The sequence below is a fragment of the Mandrillus leucophaeus genome, unplaced genomic scaffold (assembly GCF_000951045.1).
Source record: "Mandrillus leucophaeus isolate KB7577 unplaced genomic scaffold, Mleu.le_1.0 Scaffold221, whole genome shotgun sequence".
NCBI lineage: Eukaryota > Metazoa > Chordata > Mammalia > Primates > Cercopithecidae > Mandrillus > Mandrillus leucophaeus.
The window spans coordinates 3,941,199-3,957,674 of NW_012102266.1; the positions used below are offsets into that span (position 1 = coordinate 3,941,199).

Consider the following 16,476-nt stretch of genomic DNA (forward strand, 5'->3'; position numbering starts at 1 on the left):
GCTGGAGTGGCAGTGGCAAGATCTAGGCTCACTGAAACCTCCACCTCCTGGGTTCAAGTGATTCTCCTGCCTCAGCCTCCCAAGTAGCTGGGACTACTGTTGCATAAAAATATTTTTTAAAATAATGACTATTGTAGCTGTTATGAAAGCATACTACTTGCCTGACATGGCTATGTGCTTTAGAGACATCATCACATTGACTGATTGACTGAGACAAGGTCTTGCTCTGTCACCCAGGTTAGAGTGCAATGGTGTGATCATGGCTCACTGCAGCTTCAGTCTCCCAGACTTCAGCAATTCTCCTGAGTAGCTGGGACTATAGGAATGCATCACCACACCCAGCTAATGGGATCTTGCTACATTGTCCAGGCTGATCTCAAACTCCTGAGCTCAAGCAATCCTCCTGCCTTGGCCTCCCAGAATGCTGGGCTTATAGGCATGAGCCACTGCACCTGGCTGACATTATCACATTTAATCCTCATGCTGATACTTTTTACTGGTACTTTCAACCTCATCAATAAAATGGGGGGATATGGCCAAATATTTTGCTAAAGGTCACATAACTCATGAAATGTGGACTGAGGAATCAAGCATTGTCTTTTTCTTTTCCTTTTTTTTGACTTCAAAGTTCATTTTCTTTCCTTTAAACCATTGTTACCCAAGAACTTAAATTCCTTTATCAGTTTTGAAATGAATACTTGGGAGGAAGGAAGTATAAGTGAGTTGGAAGCAGTAGATGGCAGGTGGAAAACGAGTTAAAAAGCATAGTAAGTCTTGGTTAAAAGAATTTACCAACTGACAAAACACAGTGTTAGCAGGGCGTTTCAACCAATGAGTATTTATTAAAAGCCAGAGGTGCACCAGGCACAGCTGTCCACTAGGCTAACAGATACAAACGATGTAACCAATTCACTTATTAGCTTATCTGATTAAATAAAATACATTTCATAGAAATGATTATCAAATGCATTGTGGATAGAAACAGAATATCCTTTATACTTACAGATCTTATGATACCCTAAACAATTATTAATAAAAACCAGCCAACCTATATGGTAAATAGCATACCACCAGTTATTTTATTTTAGTCAGCAAAAGATAAAAACATACAAATTTCATGCTGAAATGGATTTTAGCATTATTGAATGCTGAATACAGACATCCTGTTTCAAAACTACTATCATGGTCCACCTACAGTCTTAAAAATTCAGTGTTTTTCATCCTGTATTAAATCACTATATACCTTTTGGCTTAAAAATTAGGTTTGGTTTCAACATAAGTTTAATTTAGTACTTCAGTCACATTCCTCACAGATTCTTGACCAGTCCAATTAACTATTAGTTACAGCAACAAAACAAAACATAAACGGAATGTTAAATCCACCTTGCTTGATATTCTTGCCAAAAAGGAATTGAGAAATTAAGATACACAGGTGATTTAAACCAGAACATAACAGGAGGACTAAAAAAAAAAAAAAAAAAAAAAAAAGACAAAAGGTAGATGTTACTTGTTTGAAGCAAACCTGTCCACTTAGAGCCATTTATTGCCTTTTTCAGACTTGTGGCTAATTCTTGAAAGGACCACATTGAGTTCGTCGGTATACGATGCATCCTTTAGTTTGAAAGTCGTTAAGAGGGGTGTAAGGGAGAGGCAGGAGGGCGGGAAGGATGAACAAGGCACAGGGTGGAGTGTTTGCTGATGCCATTATGGTAATTATCCAAGAGAGTGTGTCCGCTGGGCCCTTCCTGAGACCTCCAGAGATGGGTCTGTTTTCTTCAGGCAGCAGCAGCAAAATCTTCCTCAGAGAGTCAAGGTCAACTTTTATTGCACAAGAACCAAAATTATTTCCCTCCCCACTTTCCTGAGCTGGAGACCGCCACATGCAATGTCTGGATTCTCATCTGTTTGCGCCTCTGACCAGCAGGGCGCACTCAAACAAAACGCCCCGGGAAGCACCTTCTTCAAAGGGAAACATGAGGTATTCCGAAGGTCCAATCAATCTGGTCGATCAGTCACCATTCTCAAGCAGCTTCTGTAAGTTATTTTGTATCTTGAAATAAAAGAAAAGAAGCTCCTATTATTAAATAGAATGGAATATATTAAGGGCATATTTGCTATAGTCTATATAGCGTTCTAGATTATTCCACTTTGAATAAAAAGCTACAAAAGGGTTAAATTTAGATGAGGCAAATAGATGCTTTTTCATAAACTAGAACTCTGGCAATCCACTTTTTCTTTGGGACATGGTCTCACTCTGTCACCCAGGCTGGAGTGCAGTGATGTGATCATGGTTCACTACAGCCCTGACTTCCTAGGCTCAACTGATCCTCCCACCTCAGCTTCCCAAATAGCTGGGACTTCAGGTGTGCACCATCATGCCTGGCCAATTTTTGCACTTTTTGTATAGACGGAGTTTCATCATGTTTCTCAGGCTGATCTAGAACTCCTGGGCTCAAGTGATCCTCCTGCCCCAGCCTCCCAAAGTGTTGAGATTACAGGTGTGAGCTACCATGTCCAGCTTACAATCTACTTTAAAATGAGAGAATATAGTGCTTTAAAAAAAAAGAGAGAATGGCAGAAAGATGAAAATATCAGTAGAGACTGAGATAAATGAGATGAAAGAAAAAGAACAAGGAACTGGCAACACCAGTGTGACCCAAATGCATTAGAAGACAATAGGAAATTGGTCTTTACACAACCCATTTGATGGTTTTAATCAGACAAATGCCACGTAATAATGTTTAACACTCCTGTTACTCCAATTAGCTATTATTATTTAACATTTCCAAGAAGGTTGTGGATTTCACAGGGACAGAGACCAACCACATCAGATGTTTGGATCTTAAGACAGGTCCAATGCTGGACATCAAAAATGTTCTCAGTAAATGACTGTTGAATAAAGGAACTTGTAAGAATTCAGAGCGGCTGGGTGCTGTGGCTCATGCCTGTAATCCTAGCACTTTGGGAGGCCAAGGTGGGTAGATCACGAGGTCAGGGGTTCGAGACCAGCCTGGCCAACTTGGTGAAACTCTGTCTCTACTAAAAATATACAAATTAGCGGGGTGTGGTGGCGGGCGCCTGTAATCCCAGCTACTCGGGAGGCTGAGGCAGCAGAATTGCTTGAACCTGGGAGGTGGAGGTTGCAGTGAGCCAAGATTGTGGCACTGCACTCCAGGCTGGGTGAAAGAGCAAGACTCTGTCTTGCGGGGGGAAAAAAAAAAAAAGAATTCAGAGCAAGGAATTCTCAACAACCAGCCCTGTGATGGGAGTAGAAACCTTGCAGATCAAAAGAAAGAACATATTGTTTATTAGAGGAACAGTCTGTGATGTCCTATGGGTGTTCTCAGGTGAGTGAGGAGGAAGGGGATCTGAGATGTAAGTGCCAGCAAAGGCATGCCTGCTCCTGAGTCACATAACACTACACAAAGACAGGCTTTACACATGAAACCATGGGCCAGGGAGCCGAACTAGCAGGATGAGTTATGTGGGTAGTAAGTGGTGGAGCAGGGATAAGAACAAAGGCCTGACTCCAATATTTATGCTCTTTCTACTATACTGTTCCATCATTAATTCCACTTCCAGAGCTAAGAAAATAAGTGTTTACTTCAGTTCCCATAAAAGACATTGCCTTTTCCCCCCACTTTCCTGCTTTGTTTCTTCCTCATGTATCCCTCAGGATGAAAGATAAATGGAAAAACAGGAGTGGGAGGTAGAAAAAGGGATAAAACAAAGAACTGATATCCCAAATCCACAAAACACACCTATGATGAGACACACACAAAACCCAAAAGTAAAACAAAGGAGGGAAATAAGCAATTTACATAGGAAAACCCAAATGGCCAATAAATATATGAGATGTTCAGCCTCAGTAATAATTACGAAAATACAATTGAAAACCACAATGAGATCCAGCTTCATCCTATCTGACTGGTAGTGGGAAGGCTGAATGGACTAGGATGGTACCTGTGAGAAGAAACTTTGAGGAGACATTTGAAGACAGACTTCACGGGATTTGCCAACTAGTCAATCAGTGGCAGGTGAAAAGAGGGAGTTAAAAATTATTCTTAGATTGCCAATGAGGATGACTGGAAAAGCAGTGATGCCATGAACAGAAATAGGGAAGTTATAAGCAGAGAAAGATCATGAGGCTTAGACATCACCGGCCCCCGAAGGCGAGAAGAAGGAACTGCTGGTATGGAGTATAAGACCTCCACGGTGTGGAGCTGCTATTTCACCGGCAGGCTGTGCTGCACTAGCGTCCAGCTGCCTCTGAGGAAAGGTGCAGATGAGTCAAAAAGAGCACGGGTGTGGCCTGGTACCTCTTTTTTAATACTTAGGTTCTTTTGAGCAATGTGTGCAACTTCTAACTTTTTAGAACATCAACACATGCATTTTGACCCCAAATCCACTTTTTACTGAATCAGTTTCTGCTTTGAGACAAAGGTGGTCTCCACTGGTGCTCCTGTAAACCTCCCCGGCCTCCCTGCTAGGCTGTCTGAACCCTGCACAAGACCCGAGGCTGTTGACCTGCTGTGAACAAGCCCTTCTGTTTTCAGTTCCCTGATTACAGAACGTGGTGTCCTGGCCGGGCCCGGTGGGAGAGTGGGAAGAAACACAAAAGAAGGCAGCAGGATCCCATGTGTTTCTAATCCAAAGAATATCACTGGTATGTCAGAGTGAACAAAATTGAAAATGAATACTACTCCATTCTCTGGGTTGCATGAAAGCCAAACATTTGTAAGCATTTCATTAAAAAAAATCATTTTTCTTCAATTCTCAGAAATTAATGGTTTAAAAAGGAAAAAAAGCTAACCCATACCTTCTCTAGGTTGATTCTCGATGTAAGAACTTTCCACATTTGCCCATAAATACAATGATTTAATATGAATTATCTGACCTGACTTGGTTTAGAACGTAAGTTTGGAAACTCCTTTGCTTTTAATACTTTAGCTATTAAATACTAACATTGAGTGTAGAAAAACAAAGATAATTTTACTCATTTGTATTTAATATGAAATTTTACTAATTTGTATTTAATATGAAGAAATACATCTTCCCAAGTAAGCATAACTGTACTATGATGTAAAGCTACCAAATACTGGGCATTTGTGACAGCAGTTCTAACTGAACACTGGATTCTTCTCTCTAAGCCTTTCCTGAAGGATTAGAGTAAAAGCAAAGTAGTTATCAGATAAAGGAGAAGAAAATAAGACATGTAAATCAGGTTTATTTCTGGGATATTTCTGGCATGCCTATCTTCTTCTCCAGCTCACTCTCCTGCTTCCTTCTAAGAATGCCACAAGCTAAGGACAGATTTGCCCTAGCATTGTTTGGACTGTAGACACTTTGAGATAAAGGTACATCTGTGGCCTTATCAACAAAGCCTAAAGCTGAATTCTGAGGAACAGTAAATCAGAGAGCTTCTAAGCACAGCTTTGCAGTCAGACAGGCCTGGTTCAGGTTCCAGATCTGCTGACTTCATTTTCATATTTTTCTTTTAAAGTTCTCTCAGCAGACTCAAGTCTGCTGCCTTTCTAGGTGTGTTACCTTCAGCAAGCTAACTTGATACTCTGATTCTTCTCCTATCAGATAGGGAACAATGACGCCTATCTTCCATGGTTCTAATAGGGCTTACATGCAATATTTTATGTATGGGAGCGATCAGCCTGGGTGGAGTTGGGGCTGTACTTTCTGGCCAAGCCAGTGGTGGGTCTCCAGTTCACTCCCTACTATGTCCCTACACTGAGCTCTGATGTCAGAGGTCACTTACCATTGGGCCCTGTGCTATTAAGTAATATTTCTAATCAAGGAGGAAAAACAAAAGACCCGCAAGACTAGGTATTTCAGGGAAAATGAGATTAAAACCTGTTTCTTTGTGGAAATAAAAAATATTGTTTCACATTTACTATGAAAAGCCCCCAGCCCAGGTTGATCATGTAGGTTTATTGCGGCACACTAACGGCGTCTGAGTGTGTAATCCCTGAGCTGACCTAGGGCAATCAATAGGCACTACTGTGACTGCCCCCATACACAGGAAAGAAATAGGTCACCTTTTCTAATTTCACTATGTTAGCTGTAAGCTCTTGACAGAGAACTTCCACATTGAATTGTACTTGTGATCCCAGGCCAGATGGTGCTGCCTGTCTGTAAGAAAAAAGAGAAAAATTATTAAGGGCAGGGATGACAAGGAAAGAAGTGGAATGAACACATTTAAAATTGATTCGAACAGAAAATTGGTTTACAATAGAAGACAGTGAACATTTCATTTGTTAATATTAGACAAAGCCCTGCAGTAATCCGCAACTCCAGTCTAGATGTTTAGGGAACTAATTCCTAAAGGCTCAGCTGGAAATCTCTTAAGCTATTTTTAAGTGGATATGGTGTGTTTCGGCTTCCAAACGAAAATCAGGCAATTATTTTCAAGCACGTGGTTTCTTAGAACCCTTTTATTAACCCCTAATATCCTCTCTGTCTCTACCAGAGCATAAACTTACAAGAATGATTGCACTTTTCAGCTATTTATACTAGAACTTTAAAAGTTTAGGAATGTCTTTATCTAGTTAATCAAATGTCCCTTGAAATGTGAGACTTTTGTAGTTTCTTCTTTGAGATTTATCATACAGCTATAATTGTCCTTGTCTTATAATCAGGCATGTGCCACTGTGCCTGGCCTGGAGTCACTTCTTGTCTTTATGTACATTAACTTTTTGAACAAGATGGGAGAAAGTAAGGGCAGAGTATGAATCCATACCAAACTGTTTATTAGGCTTTTGTATTTTATTAGTTCAAGTGTATATTTATGGTTCAAAAATAATCTGTATAGCTGCATACATGTAAGCCACCTAAAGGTAATTCCTACAGAGTAAAGAAAGGTCCTAGAATGGTATAACACAGTATTTCTCAAAGTACAGAGCTCAGACCATTGCCATCAGCACCACCTGGGAACTTGCTGGAAATGCAAATTCTCAGGCCTCATGCCAGACCTACTATATCAGGCACTCTGGAGATGAGCCCTGAAATCTGTTTAAACGATTCTAGATAATTCTGATGCAAATTAAAGTTTGAGAGCCACTGGTAGACTGAGGAGCCCATGGTTTTTGTAGTTATATACACCTGCAGCTGATTCTGCAAACTGTAAGACATTAAACTAATTATTACTCTGAGTCTCAGTTTCTTCATCTGTAAAATGGGAATAACAGCTCTATTCTAAAGTTGTGGTGAAAATGTAATGAGGAAAAATCATTTGTATTTGTATGTGTATGTATTCATTCTAATAGAGTCTTTAGCATGTGGTGGACGCTCTGCCAGGAAATATCATTACTTCAAAAACTTGGGCTAAATGTACACTTTCTAACATAGCATAAATTATTTCACTTTTTAGGTAACGTGTCAAAATCTTCATGTAATCAGGTTTAAAGAAAAGAGCTCTATGTCTGAAAAGGTTTAATTAGGCCAGGCATGTTAAAAAAAAGACTGATGGAAAATCTTCACAGACACATTCAACTAATTACTAGTCACATTGATCTTGACAGTGGTCAAGAGTTTTGTAAATAAGTGAGTTAATATAAAAAGTTATACATGATCAAATGTGCCGAGTTTCTTGAATTGCTTCTTTCTCTGAGTGTCTTGGTTAACTGCCATTTTACTAAGGTAAACTTGCATAGTTTAAGAAATGGGGCAAGGTCACAACTGCATCTTAGCATATTAGAGCAAGATAATATAAAATGAGGCTTGTTTCTTGCCTTCTTACTAGCAACATTACAACAACTCCAAAATAGTACAGGGTTAGGTCATCCATTTCTAGACCCTCCTACCTTTTTACTTTCCACATATACACTTAACAAAATATCTCATACAGAATGTATCTCCAATTAATGTTTACTAAGAAGGATGCTAAGTTCTGGTCAATTATTACATTAAGCAGAAAGGCAAGCAGATGACAGCACTAGAGGCAATTAGCTTACTCAGTATTATGGGTGTCCACAGTGGAGGTTAGTAACCCCAGCTGCTCCTCCAGAGTATTAATTCTGTATCTCATATAGAAGGTCGAGATGATTAGTGCACAGACACTGGAAAGGGATGAAAGAGAAACTTTCATTAGGTTAATGGCCAGGATCTGATGTTCATAAAACAACTCAGTGCCAATGTGATACACTTGAGGCAAGGCATTTTCCAAAATAACTTGGTAAAGAGATTTTAAAAACATCCTTTCTAAACAGGCTGATGCTTGTTATAAAACTTACAGCTAGAAGAGACTTAAAATCCTCTAGCCCAAGTCCCTCAATTTGCAAATAATGACCCTTCTAATAGCATTGGTCAGAGCCAGACCCAAGTTGGAGTACCGAGCCAGCGTTCCTCCTCCCTGTGGTACTACCGTCCTCTGCTGGAAGAGCCTGGGCAGACAGTCCCCAGTCGTGTTCTCTGGTGACTCCCTCCTTTATCTGGAAACTAGACTGGGCATATTTTCCTTGGTTGGGAGGAACAGCCTAGAACTGGGTCAGGCTATTTTCAGAAGAACAATCGGTTACACACTGGAAGTTAAAAAAGTCGATGCCTACATTTTTGGTAAAGGGGATGAGGATAACATTTTCAAGTTGTGTTGGCACCTGTTCAGGGGACATGGGACAGATGGCAAAACAAAATTACAGCTAGATAGAAGGAATAGGTTCTAGTGTTGAATACCACTGTAGAATGACTAAAGTTAACAATGATAGAATTTCAAATAGCTAAAAGAGGATATTGAATGTTCTCAACACAAAGAGATGATAAGGGTGATGGATATGCTAATTACCCAGATCTGATGAGTATACATTATATGTACATATATGTACTCCATAAATATGTACAATGATTATATGTCAAAAAAATAAAAACAATAACAAGGGTAAATATGTTTCATAATTTACAGAGCAATTTCCCAACTAATGGTACCCACTCAGAACTTAGTCCTCTGCAGGGTTTGGCACAACCACGAAAATGTGACCTAAGCCTAAGGAAAAAAAGCTGAAGTAGGAGACAAATTGTCAAAGTAAAGATGTGGGTCACATTTCAGACAATTGAGATTTACGGTAGGTCTCGGCAATGTGAAGAGACTACTCCTTTAGCGAATGAAATCATTTTCTTAGTCACAGTAAATTCATGTACTTACACAATTGCATAGAATATAAGAATATGGTGAAGCATTGGACATTTCTGAGACTTGACTTTATGTAAGATTCCAACAGTTTCTGACAGACCTGTTGAGTGGAAAACAAAAAACAACTGTTTAAAACCATAACACACTTCTTTTATCCAGCAATATCCCTATAGGGTACTTGAGAGAGGTAATTATTCCCAGGTAAAAGAAATCAGAGAAAATATCCACTGAAGCCTCCCAGTTGTCATTTTAACCAGTAGTTACAATTCCTTCCAACAAAATTCATTGATTTACACACCTATCCATAGCCTTCTTTGTGTCAAGCATTGTGCTGGAATCAATGGTGAACAATATAACAATATCCTTGCTCTCTTACCAGTATAGCTAGTTATTAGAATAAAAAGTAAATAAGAAATTTGAGTTTTACTGGAAAATTTTTTGTTTTTTTGAGACAGTCTCACTCTGTTGCCCAGGTGACAGTGGCGTGATCACAGGTCATTGCAGCCTTGACCTCCTGGCCTCAAGCAATCCTCCTGCCTCAGCCTCCCAAGTAGCTAGAACTACAAACATGTACCACACCCAACTGATTTTTAAATTTTTTGTAGAGATAGGGTCTCACTATGTTGCCCAGGCTGGTCTTGAACTCCTCGGACCCAAGCAATCCTCCCACCTCAGCCTCCCAAAGTGCTGGGGTTACAGTAACAGAAATTTTTGAAACATAATCTCATGTATTCAGAATCATGAAGTGACTTCCATGAAGGCTATTCACTTTTGTATCCCCCACTGTAATCATGGAACTGGGTACTGGTTGCTAAATGAATAAGTGAATTAATATGCAAAGACCTATAATACAAAAGGAGGAAAGGGAACATGAAGAGCAGTCATAAGGTGAAACATGGGGACCCTTTAAAAGTTACAAATAGGCCAGGCGTGGTGGCTCACGCCTGTAATCCCAGCATTTTGGGAGGCCAAGGAGGGTGGATCACAAGGTCAGGAGTTCGAGACTAGCCTGACCAACATGGTGAAACCCTGTCTCTACTAAAAATACAAAAATTAGCGGGGCATTAGCCGGCTCAGGAGGCTGAGGCATGAGAATCACTTGAACCCAAGAGTCAGAGGTTGCAGTGAGCCGAGATCGTGTCATTGCACTACAGCAGCCTCGGTGACAGAGCAAGACGCTGTCTAATAAAGAAAAAAAGTTACAACCAGACGTCTCCAACCCTTCTAAAAAACCCCCTCACAAGACCTCCATTCCTTACCCTGTGCAGGGAGACTCTTGGCTTTTCCTTCAGGTACTCTGTTCACATGGGCATCTGCCCGAGTTGGCTTTGCTTCTCCCTTGGAGACATTCAGAACTGTTTGGGATTCTGTCACATGGAAATCTACTAAGCCAAAATGGAGCTGGGTAAGTTTTCTCTCCAATGTATTTAAAACAGGATTAATCACCAAGTAAATCAATCCCTTAACATGCATGATGGTCAAGAACATGAATGGATCGTCTCACAAGTTAGTTGTGGTGGCTGGGGGCTGAAACTGAATGCTTAAGCAAATAAGTAATAAAGTGATATAAGGATAGTCTTTCATTTTCCAACTAACTCACATAGATAATTTGGCTATAACAATTAAAAACATTATTGAAATAAGAGGGAAGAAAATAGGCCAGGCGCGGTGGCTCACACTTGTAATCCCAGCACTTTGGGAGGCCGAGGTGGGTGGACCACGAGGTCAGGAGTTCGAGACCAGCCTGATAAACATGGTGAAATCCCGTCTCTACTATAAACATACAAAAATTAGCCGGGCTTGGTGGCACATGTCTGTAATCCCAGCTGCTCGGGAGGCTGAGACAGGAGAATCGGTTGAACCTGGGAGGTGGAGGTTGCAGGAGCCAAGATTGCGCCATTGCACTTAGGCGTAGGCAACAGAGAGAGACTCCGTCTCAAACAAACAAACAAAAACAAAAAAAAGAGGGAAGAAAATATTATGTTTTTCTCTCTCAACTACCCCAATATTAGGTCTATTTAAGAGACCTCTGTTAAATATGCATAAAAGGAAACGAATTTTTACCACATAGGCAATTCTTTTCCCTCAAACTCTCAAGGCATCCTTTCTCCAGATTCCATTCCTGATTTTTAGCTAGGAAGACAATGTGGCTTTTTTTTCTTTCTTTTCTTTTCTTTCTTTCGTTCTTTTTTTTTTTTTAAGGGGGTTGGGTGAGGATGTTTTGCGGGGAATTAAATTTTAGTCAAAATACAACAATTTCCCAAACCTCGAGAGTTCTCAGATTCAGGAGTTTGAGAACCAGAACTGCTGTATCCTTCCATGTCTTGCCTTCTTTGTTGAACCACTCCATCCAGATCTGAGAATTCATCATTGAAATCCTGAAAGGAAACAGTGAAATGAAGACAGGCTGATTTTCCCTTAGTAAACAGGCAGGCCTTTGTACCTCCCAGCCCTTTCACCTAGGCCTGACCTATAAAACATAGAATAGAAGGAAGGATTACCCCATATGACTGGGATTTTCCCAACAGATCACCGAGTATCTGGTTACTGAAACAGATTTTTCAGGCAGTTAAAATTCTGTCAACAAACAGTGGCCAACTTGTTTAAAACAACAAATGTCTGGAAGAACACCCAGAATGCCAATAATTGAGAAGCTTCCAGTGTGAAGCTGAGGAGGTTTCATTAGCACTTTGTAATGAGAAAACCTGATTACTATACACATATATAAGAGAAAAAAATAGAAAGCTTTAAATCCAAGTTCAAATATGTAGACAGAGAGAAAGATACTACTAAATTATAGGTTTTTTTTTATTTTAAAAAAGTATTGGAAACAGAAAAGGAAAAATGGCTTTAGCAAATTAGGCCCTGAAAGTAAAGTTTAAGATTTTTTTATTCCCTCAACTAAATCAAAACAGGGTTAGTGCTAGTACATTTACATTTTAGAAAGATGATGGAGGAGTAAGGGAAAAAGCACAGGCGTTCTACTTTGCATTCTACTGGTTCCCCAAAGTGCTTAAGAACGGAAGAGACAAATGGTGTCATTAAAATGTCCTGGCAAAGGTACAATTAGGCTGAGCTTTTAACAATTTAGTCAGCTGCCAAATGAAGAAGAGCCTCATCTTGTAAGCAAATTACCAACATTTCACCTTGAACTAGCTGTCTTTTGTTCATCTCAACACTCATTTCGATTTCATACAAGGATTTATAGGAGAAGGAAGATTGAAAATTTCTTCAATTTAATGATTTCTTGAATGCCTATCTTGTATCAGGCAGTATGCAAAGCTCCTTACGTACATGATTGCATTTAATCTTCACAGCCACATCATGAAGCTGGCATTTTAATGGATGAAGAAACTGAGTCAAAGCAGTTACAGAGCTTGCCTGATGATATAACATAGCTGGGTGGAGCCCAGATTTAAAACCAGGTTTCTTGGATTCCAAATCATATGTGTTACATTATATTTTGTGCTGCTTCCCACTACTGTTTTTCAACGTAGATTTTAAAGAAATTGAGATAAAATTCAGGTAACATAAAATCCACCATTTAAAAGTATACAATTTAGTGGTGTTTAGAATATTCACAATGTTGTACAACCATGGCTACAATCTTGTTCTGAAATATTTCCATCACCCCCCAAAGAAAGCCCATACCCATTAGCAGTCACTTTCAATTTCTCCCTCACCCCATTCTCTGGCAACCACTAGTTTACTTTCTGTCCCTATGGATTTGCCTGTTCAAAATATTTCCTGTAAAGGTAATCATATGTGGCCTTTTGAGTCTGGCTTCTTTCACTTAGCATGCTGCTTTCAAGGTCCATCCATGTTGCTATATTGTAGCTGGTATCAGTACTTCATTTCCCTCCTTTTTTTTTTTAGATGGAGTCTCATTGCACCATCCTGCAGGCTGGAGTGCAACGGGGCGATCTCAGCCCACTGCAACCTCTGCCTTCCAGGTTCAAGCAATTCTCCTGCCTCAGTCTCCTGAGTAGCTGGGATTATGGGCACCCGCCACTAGGCCCAGCTAATTTTTTGTATTTTTTAGTAGAGACAGGGTTTCACTATGTTGGCCAGGCTGGTCTCGAACTCCTGACTTCATGATCTGCCCACCTCAGCCTCCCAAAGTGCTGGGATTACAGGCATGAGCCACCACGCCTGGCCCTTAATTTCCTTTTTATGGTTGAATAATATCCCATTATATGGGTATTTAAAAAATTTATTAATCAGTTGATGGACATTAGGCTTTTCCCCACCTTTCAGCTATTACAAATAATGCTATTAACATTCTTGTACAAGTGTTTGTGTGAATACGCTTTCAGTCCCATTACTTTTAAACTGTTCTCAAAAAAAGATTTGTGGGAGATGTTGAAACCATGGGCTCATATTGCTTCATTAATGTTGAATATTTATAATCATTTGAATGATATGGTTGGAACTCTCTTGGGAAAACATTATAACCATTATGAGTACAAATCTTACACAAACAGAGGGAGCTACTTCCCACTGGAGATTTACTCTACAGTTTACAAAGTCTAAGGGAATGAATCAATCTTTACCTGTCACTTGGGCTTTATAGCTTTCTTTTCTTTTCTTTCTTTCTTTTTTTTTTTTTTTAAACAGTTAATTCTGAGCATGTTTGTCTTCTCTTCTAAGTTGTGAAGTCTCTGAAGGCATGAATTAGTTTTAATTTTTCCTGGTATCCTACAGCGTGCACTAGCATGGTGCCTTGAACACAGAAGACATTTAAGGATTTGTGGGATGACTCAGTCCTACCTCAAATAGATGTGTGAATCCCTCTAAACCAATATTGACAGGCAAACAGAGCAAGACTTTATGAATGCCTTCACTGACCAGTAACTCACCAAGACAGTCTACTAGGTGTTTCTTTCTTTTTGCAGGACAGCTCTTCAATTACTTGGAAAAAGTTTATGGCTACTGTGGTTTCCTCTTCTTCAAGACAGATATGCCCTGTTTCTTCAACTGTACCTCAAATATTTTGGTCCTAAGCTCTTCCCACACCCTGGTCATGGTGTAAGCACAAGTGTAACTGTGGGACATATTCCCTTTCTTTTGCATTTAGATAGTTATGTAGGCAACTTACCAGAGGCAGAGATGACGGGCGGTCTGCTCGGAAACTGTTTTCAGCAGAAGATGGATTGGGACTGTTACCAACACTTGTATTCTGAAATTATTGGAACAAAGCGAAAAACCAGATTAACAATGAAACCATAAGAAATACAGAAGAGAGATAGTAATTGAGGCTCAGGGACATCATACTCACTTCTAAGTGTCCACACACAGATTTTAGTAGTTTGTAAGTTGAATCTCTGGAGAGTAAGGAGACAAATATGTACTGAAAAACAAAACAGGATAATTATAAATAGATATTACCTGACGAGAAGTGAGAGTTGAGAGTTCAGAAAAGTATCTGTATACAGCTTTTTCACTTTCAAACAACATGGACCTCTCTTTGATCTACATTCTCATTCCTCTCACCCAAATATTCCATTTTTATTCCATTTCTGGAATAAAGCAAACATTCTCCCATAAAAGCAACAAAATTTTCAAACCCAATTGAAGAGTAATAAATACATGTAGGGCAAAATGAAGGCTCCAAAAGCCTGTCATTGGTGCCACAAACAAGCCCAGAGAAGAAAAGGCCTGGACATTAAAAAAAGGCTAGTGACATTCACTAGATCCCCTTTAAAATCTCTCTCCCTCTGTTTTTGTTGTTAAGGGTATTTAACAATTCCCGAGGGTCCGCCTTCTCTGCTCTGACCTAGATTTCCACTGAAAACTTCCCAGTGGCTCTAATAGGCTAGCTCTCTTTCATGCCACTTCCAGATTCTTCCTTGTACAAATATGGAGATTTTCGAGTGGAGACTTATAAGTGAGCCATGGGAAAGAAGTAAAATCAAAGCTAGACGAATCATGTGAAGACAAATGACATGAGGAAAAATGATTTTACCATAAACAATATGTTCAGAAAATATAAAAATCTACTTTTTTTCCCATCTATTTATGTCATAGAATGTTTTCAGACCTCCTTTCCGTGAGTTTGCGATTATCCTTCTCATTTACCAGTGAGGGAACTTGAATTATTTCCAAGCAAGTACTATATTCCAAAGTAATTAATATTGTGGGTTCTGGCATCAGGCAGATCCAGTTGCAAATTCTGGCTCTGACACTTACTAAGTGGGTGACATTGGGAAAACTGCTTAACCCCTCTAACTTTCAGTTTTCTTAATAACAGTTATCCATTACAGGGTGGTAGCAAGAAAATATAAGAAAAGCATTAGTGTATGGCCTGACAAGGAGGAAATACTGATGAGTGCTGGCTATTAGTATTTTTAAAAGATCCCCAAATAGATATTAACATATTTCTAGCTTATCAGAATGGTCTCTTTTATCTTTCCTTCTTTCTTCTTCTCTCTACAAGTTTTCTAGTATGGTTAGAAAGGAAATCTATAGCCAGTCACATTGGTTCATGCCTGTAATCCCAACACTCTGGGAGGCTGAGGCGGGGGATCACTTGAGCCCAGGAATTTGAGACCAGCCCTTGGCAACATAGCAAGACCCCATCTCTATTAAAAAAAGAAAAAAGAAGAAAGGAAAAAGGAGAAATGAAATCTATAGAATGTAGATTTTATGCTTTCATAGAAATAATAGGTAACAGATTAAAAAAATTTCACGTGAAAAGTAACCACTCCACTCCCTCTTTCTTGCCAAGCTGAAATAAACACCACTTTAATGTAAATGTTTCTGATTGCACATGTCTGGGGTAGCACAATAGTCAATTCAGCTCTGGAATTTCTACATAGAAGGTAGTTCAGGCAACCTGTTAGTAAAGCAGGTCTAAAAACTGATCCTGCACCTGCAGTTGCAGAGCAGGTGCAAGTTTTATTTATCTGGAATGGCTCTAGGGAGGTATTGACTGAGGTTATGGGGAGGCTGGCCACCCCCACACCAGGAACTCCTCACTATCAACCTGCTTGCCTCACCCTGTCAGTAAGGTGGTGTTTTGTTGTTGTTCTTTATATATATTTATTACTGTTTTGAGACAGGCTCGCTCTATCACCCAGGCTGGAGTGCAGTGGTGCTCAATCTCAGCTCACTGAAACCTTTGTCTCCTAGGCTCAAACAATCCTCCCACCTCAGCCTCCCCAGTAGCTGGGATCACAGGCACACACCACCACACCTGGCTAATTTTTATATTTTTTGTAGAGATGGGGTTTCACCATGTTGCCCAGGCTGGTCCCCAACTCCTGGGCTCAAGCAATTCTCCCACCTCAGCCCTTAGCCTCCCAAAGTGCTGGGATTAAAGGCCTGGCCTCCCTTTTTTT

The 16,476-nt window shown here is 39.8% G+C and overlaps 1 protein-coding gene across 7 annotated transcripts in view; it reads right to left on the bottom strand.

Moving 5' to 3' along the window:
• Positions 1 to 811: 811 nt before the first annotated feature.
• Positions 812 to 16,476, bottom strand: part of GRAMD3 (GRAM domain containing 3) — a 141,548-nt gene continuing 125,883 nt past the window's right edge. For all 7 annotated transcript variants that reach the window (XM_011981207.1, XM_011981208.1, XM_011981210.1 and 4 more), the window contains 8 exons: positions 14,415 to 14,486; positions 14,235 to 14,315; positions 11,403 to 11,514; positions 10,396 to 10,518; positions 9,149 to 9,236; positions 7,965 to 8,069; positions 6,051 to 6,144; positions 812 to 2,050 (listed from right to left, as the gene is read on the bottom strand). In XM_011981207.1, the coding sequence (XP_011836597.1) occupies positions 2,009 to 2,050; positions 6,051 to 6,144; positions 7,965 to 8,069; positions 9,149 to 9,236; positions 10,396 to 10,518; positions 11,403 to 11,514; positions 14,235 to 14,315; positions 14,415 to 14,486 (717 nt within the window). In that variant the 3' untranslated portion in view covers positions 812 to 2,008. The remainder of the gene's footprint in view (positions 2,051 to 6,050; positions 6,145 to 7,964; positions 8,070 to 9,148; positions 9,237 to 10,395; positions 10,519 to 11,402; positions 11,515 to 14,234; positions 14,316 to 14,414; positions 14,487 to 16,476) is intronic.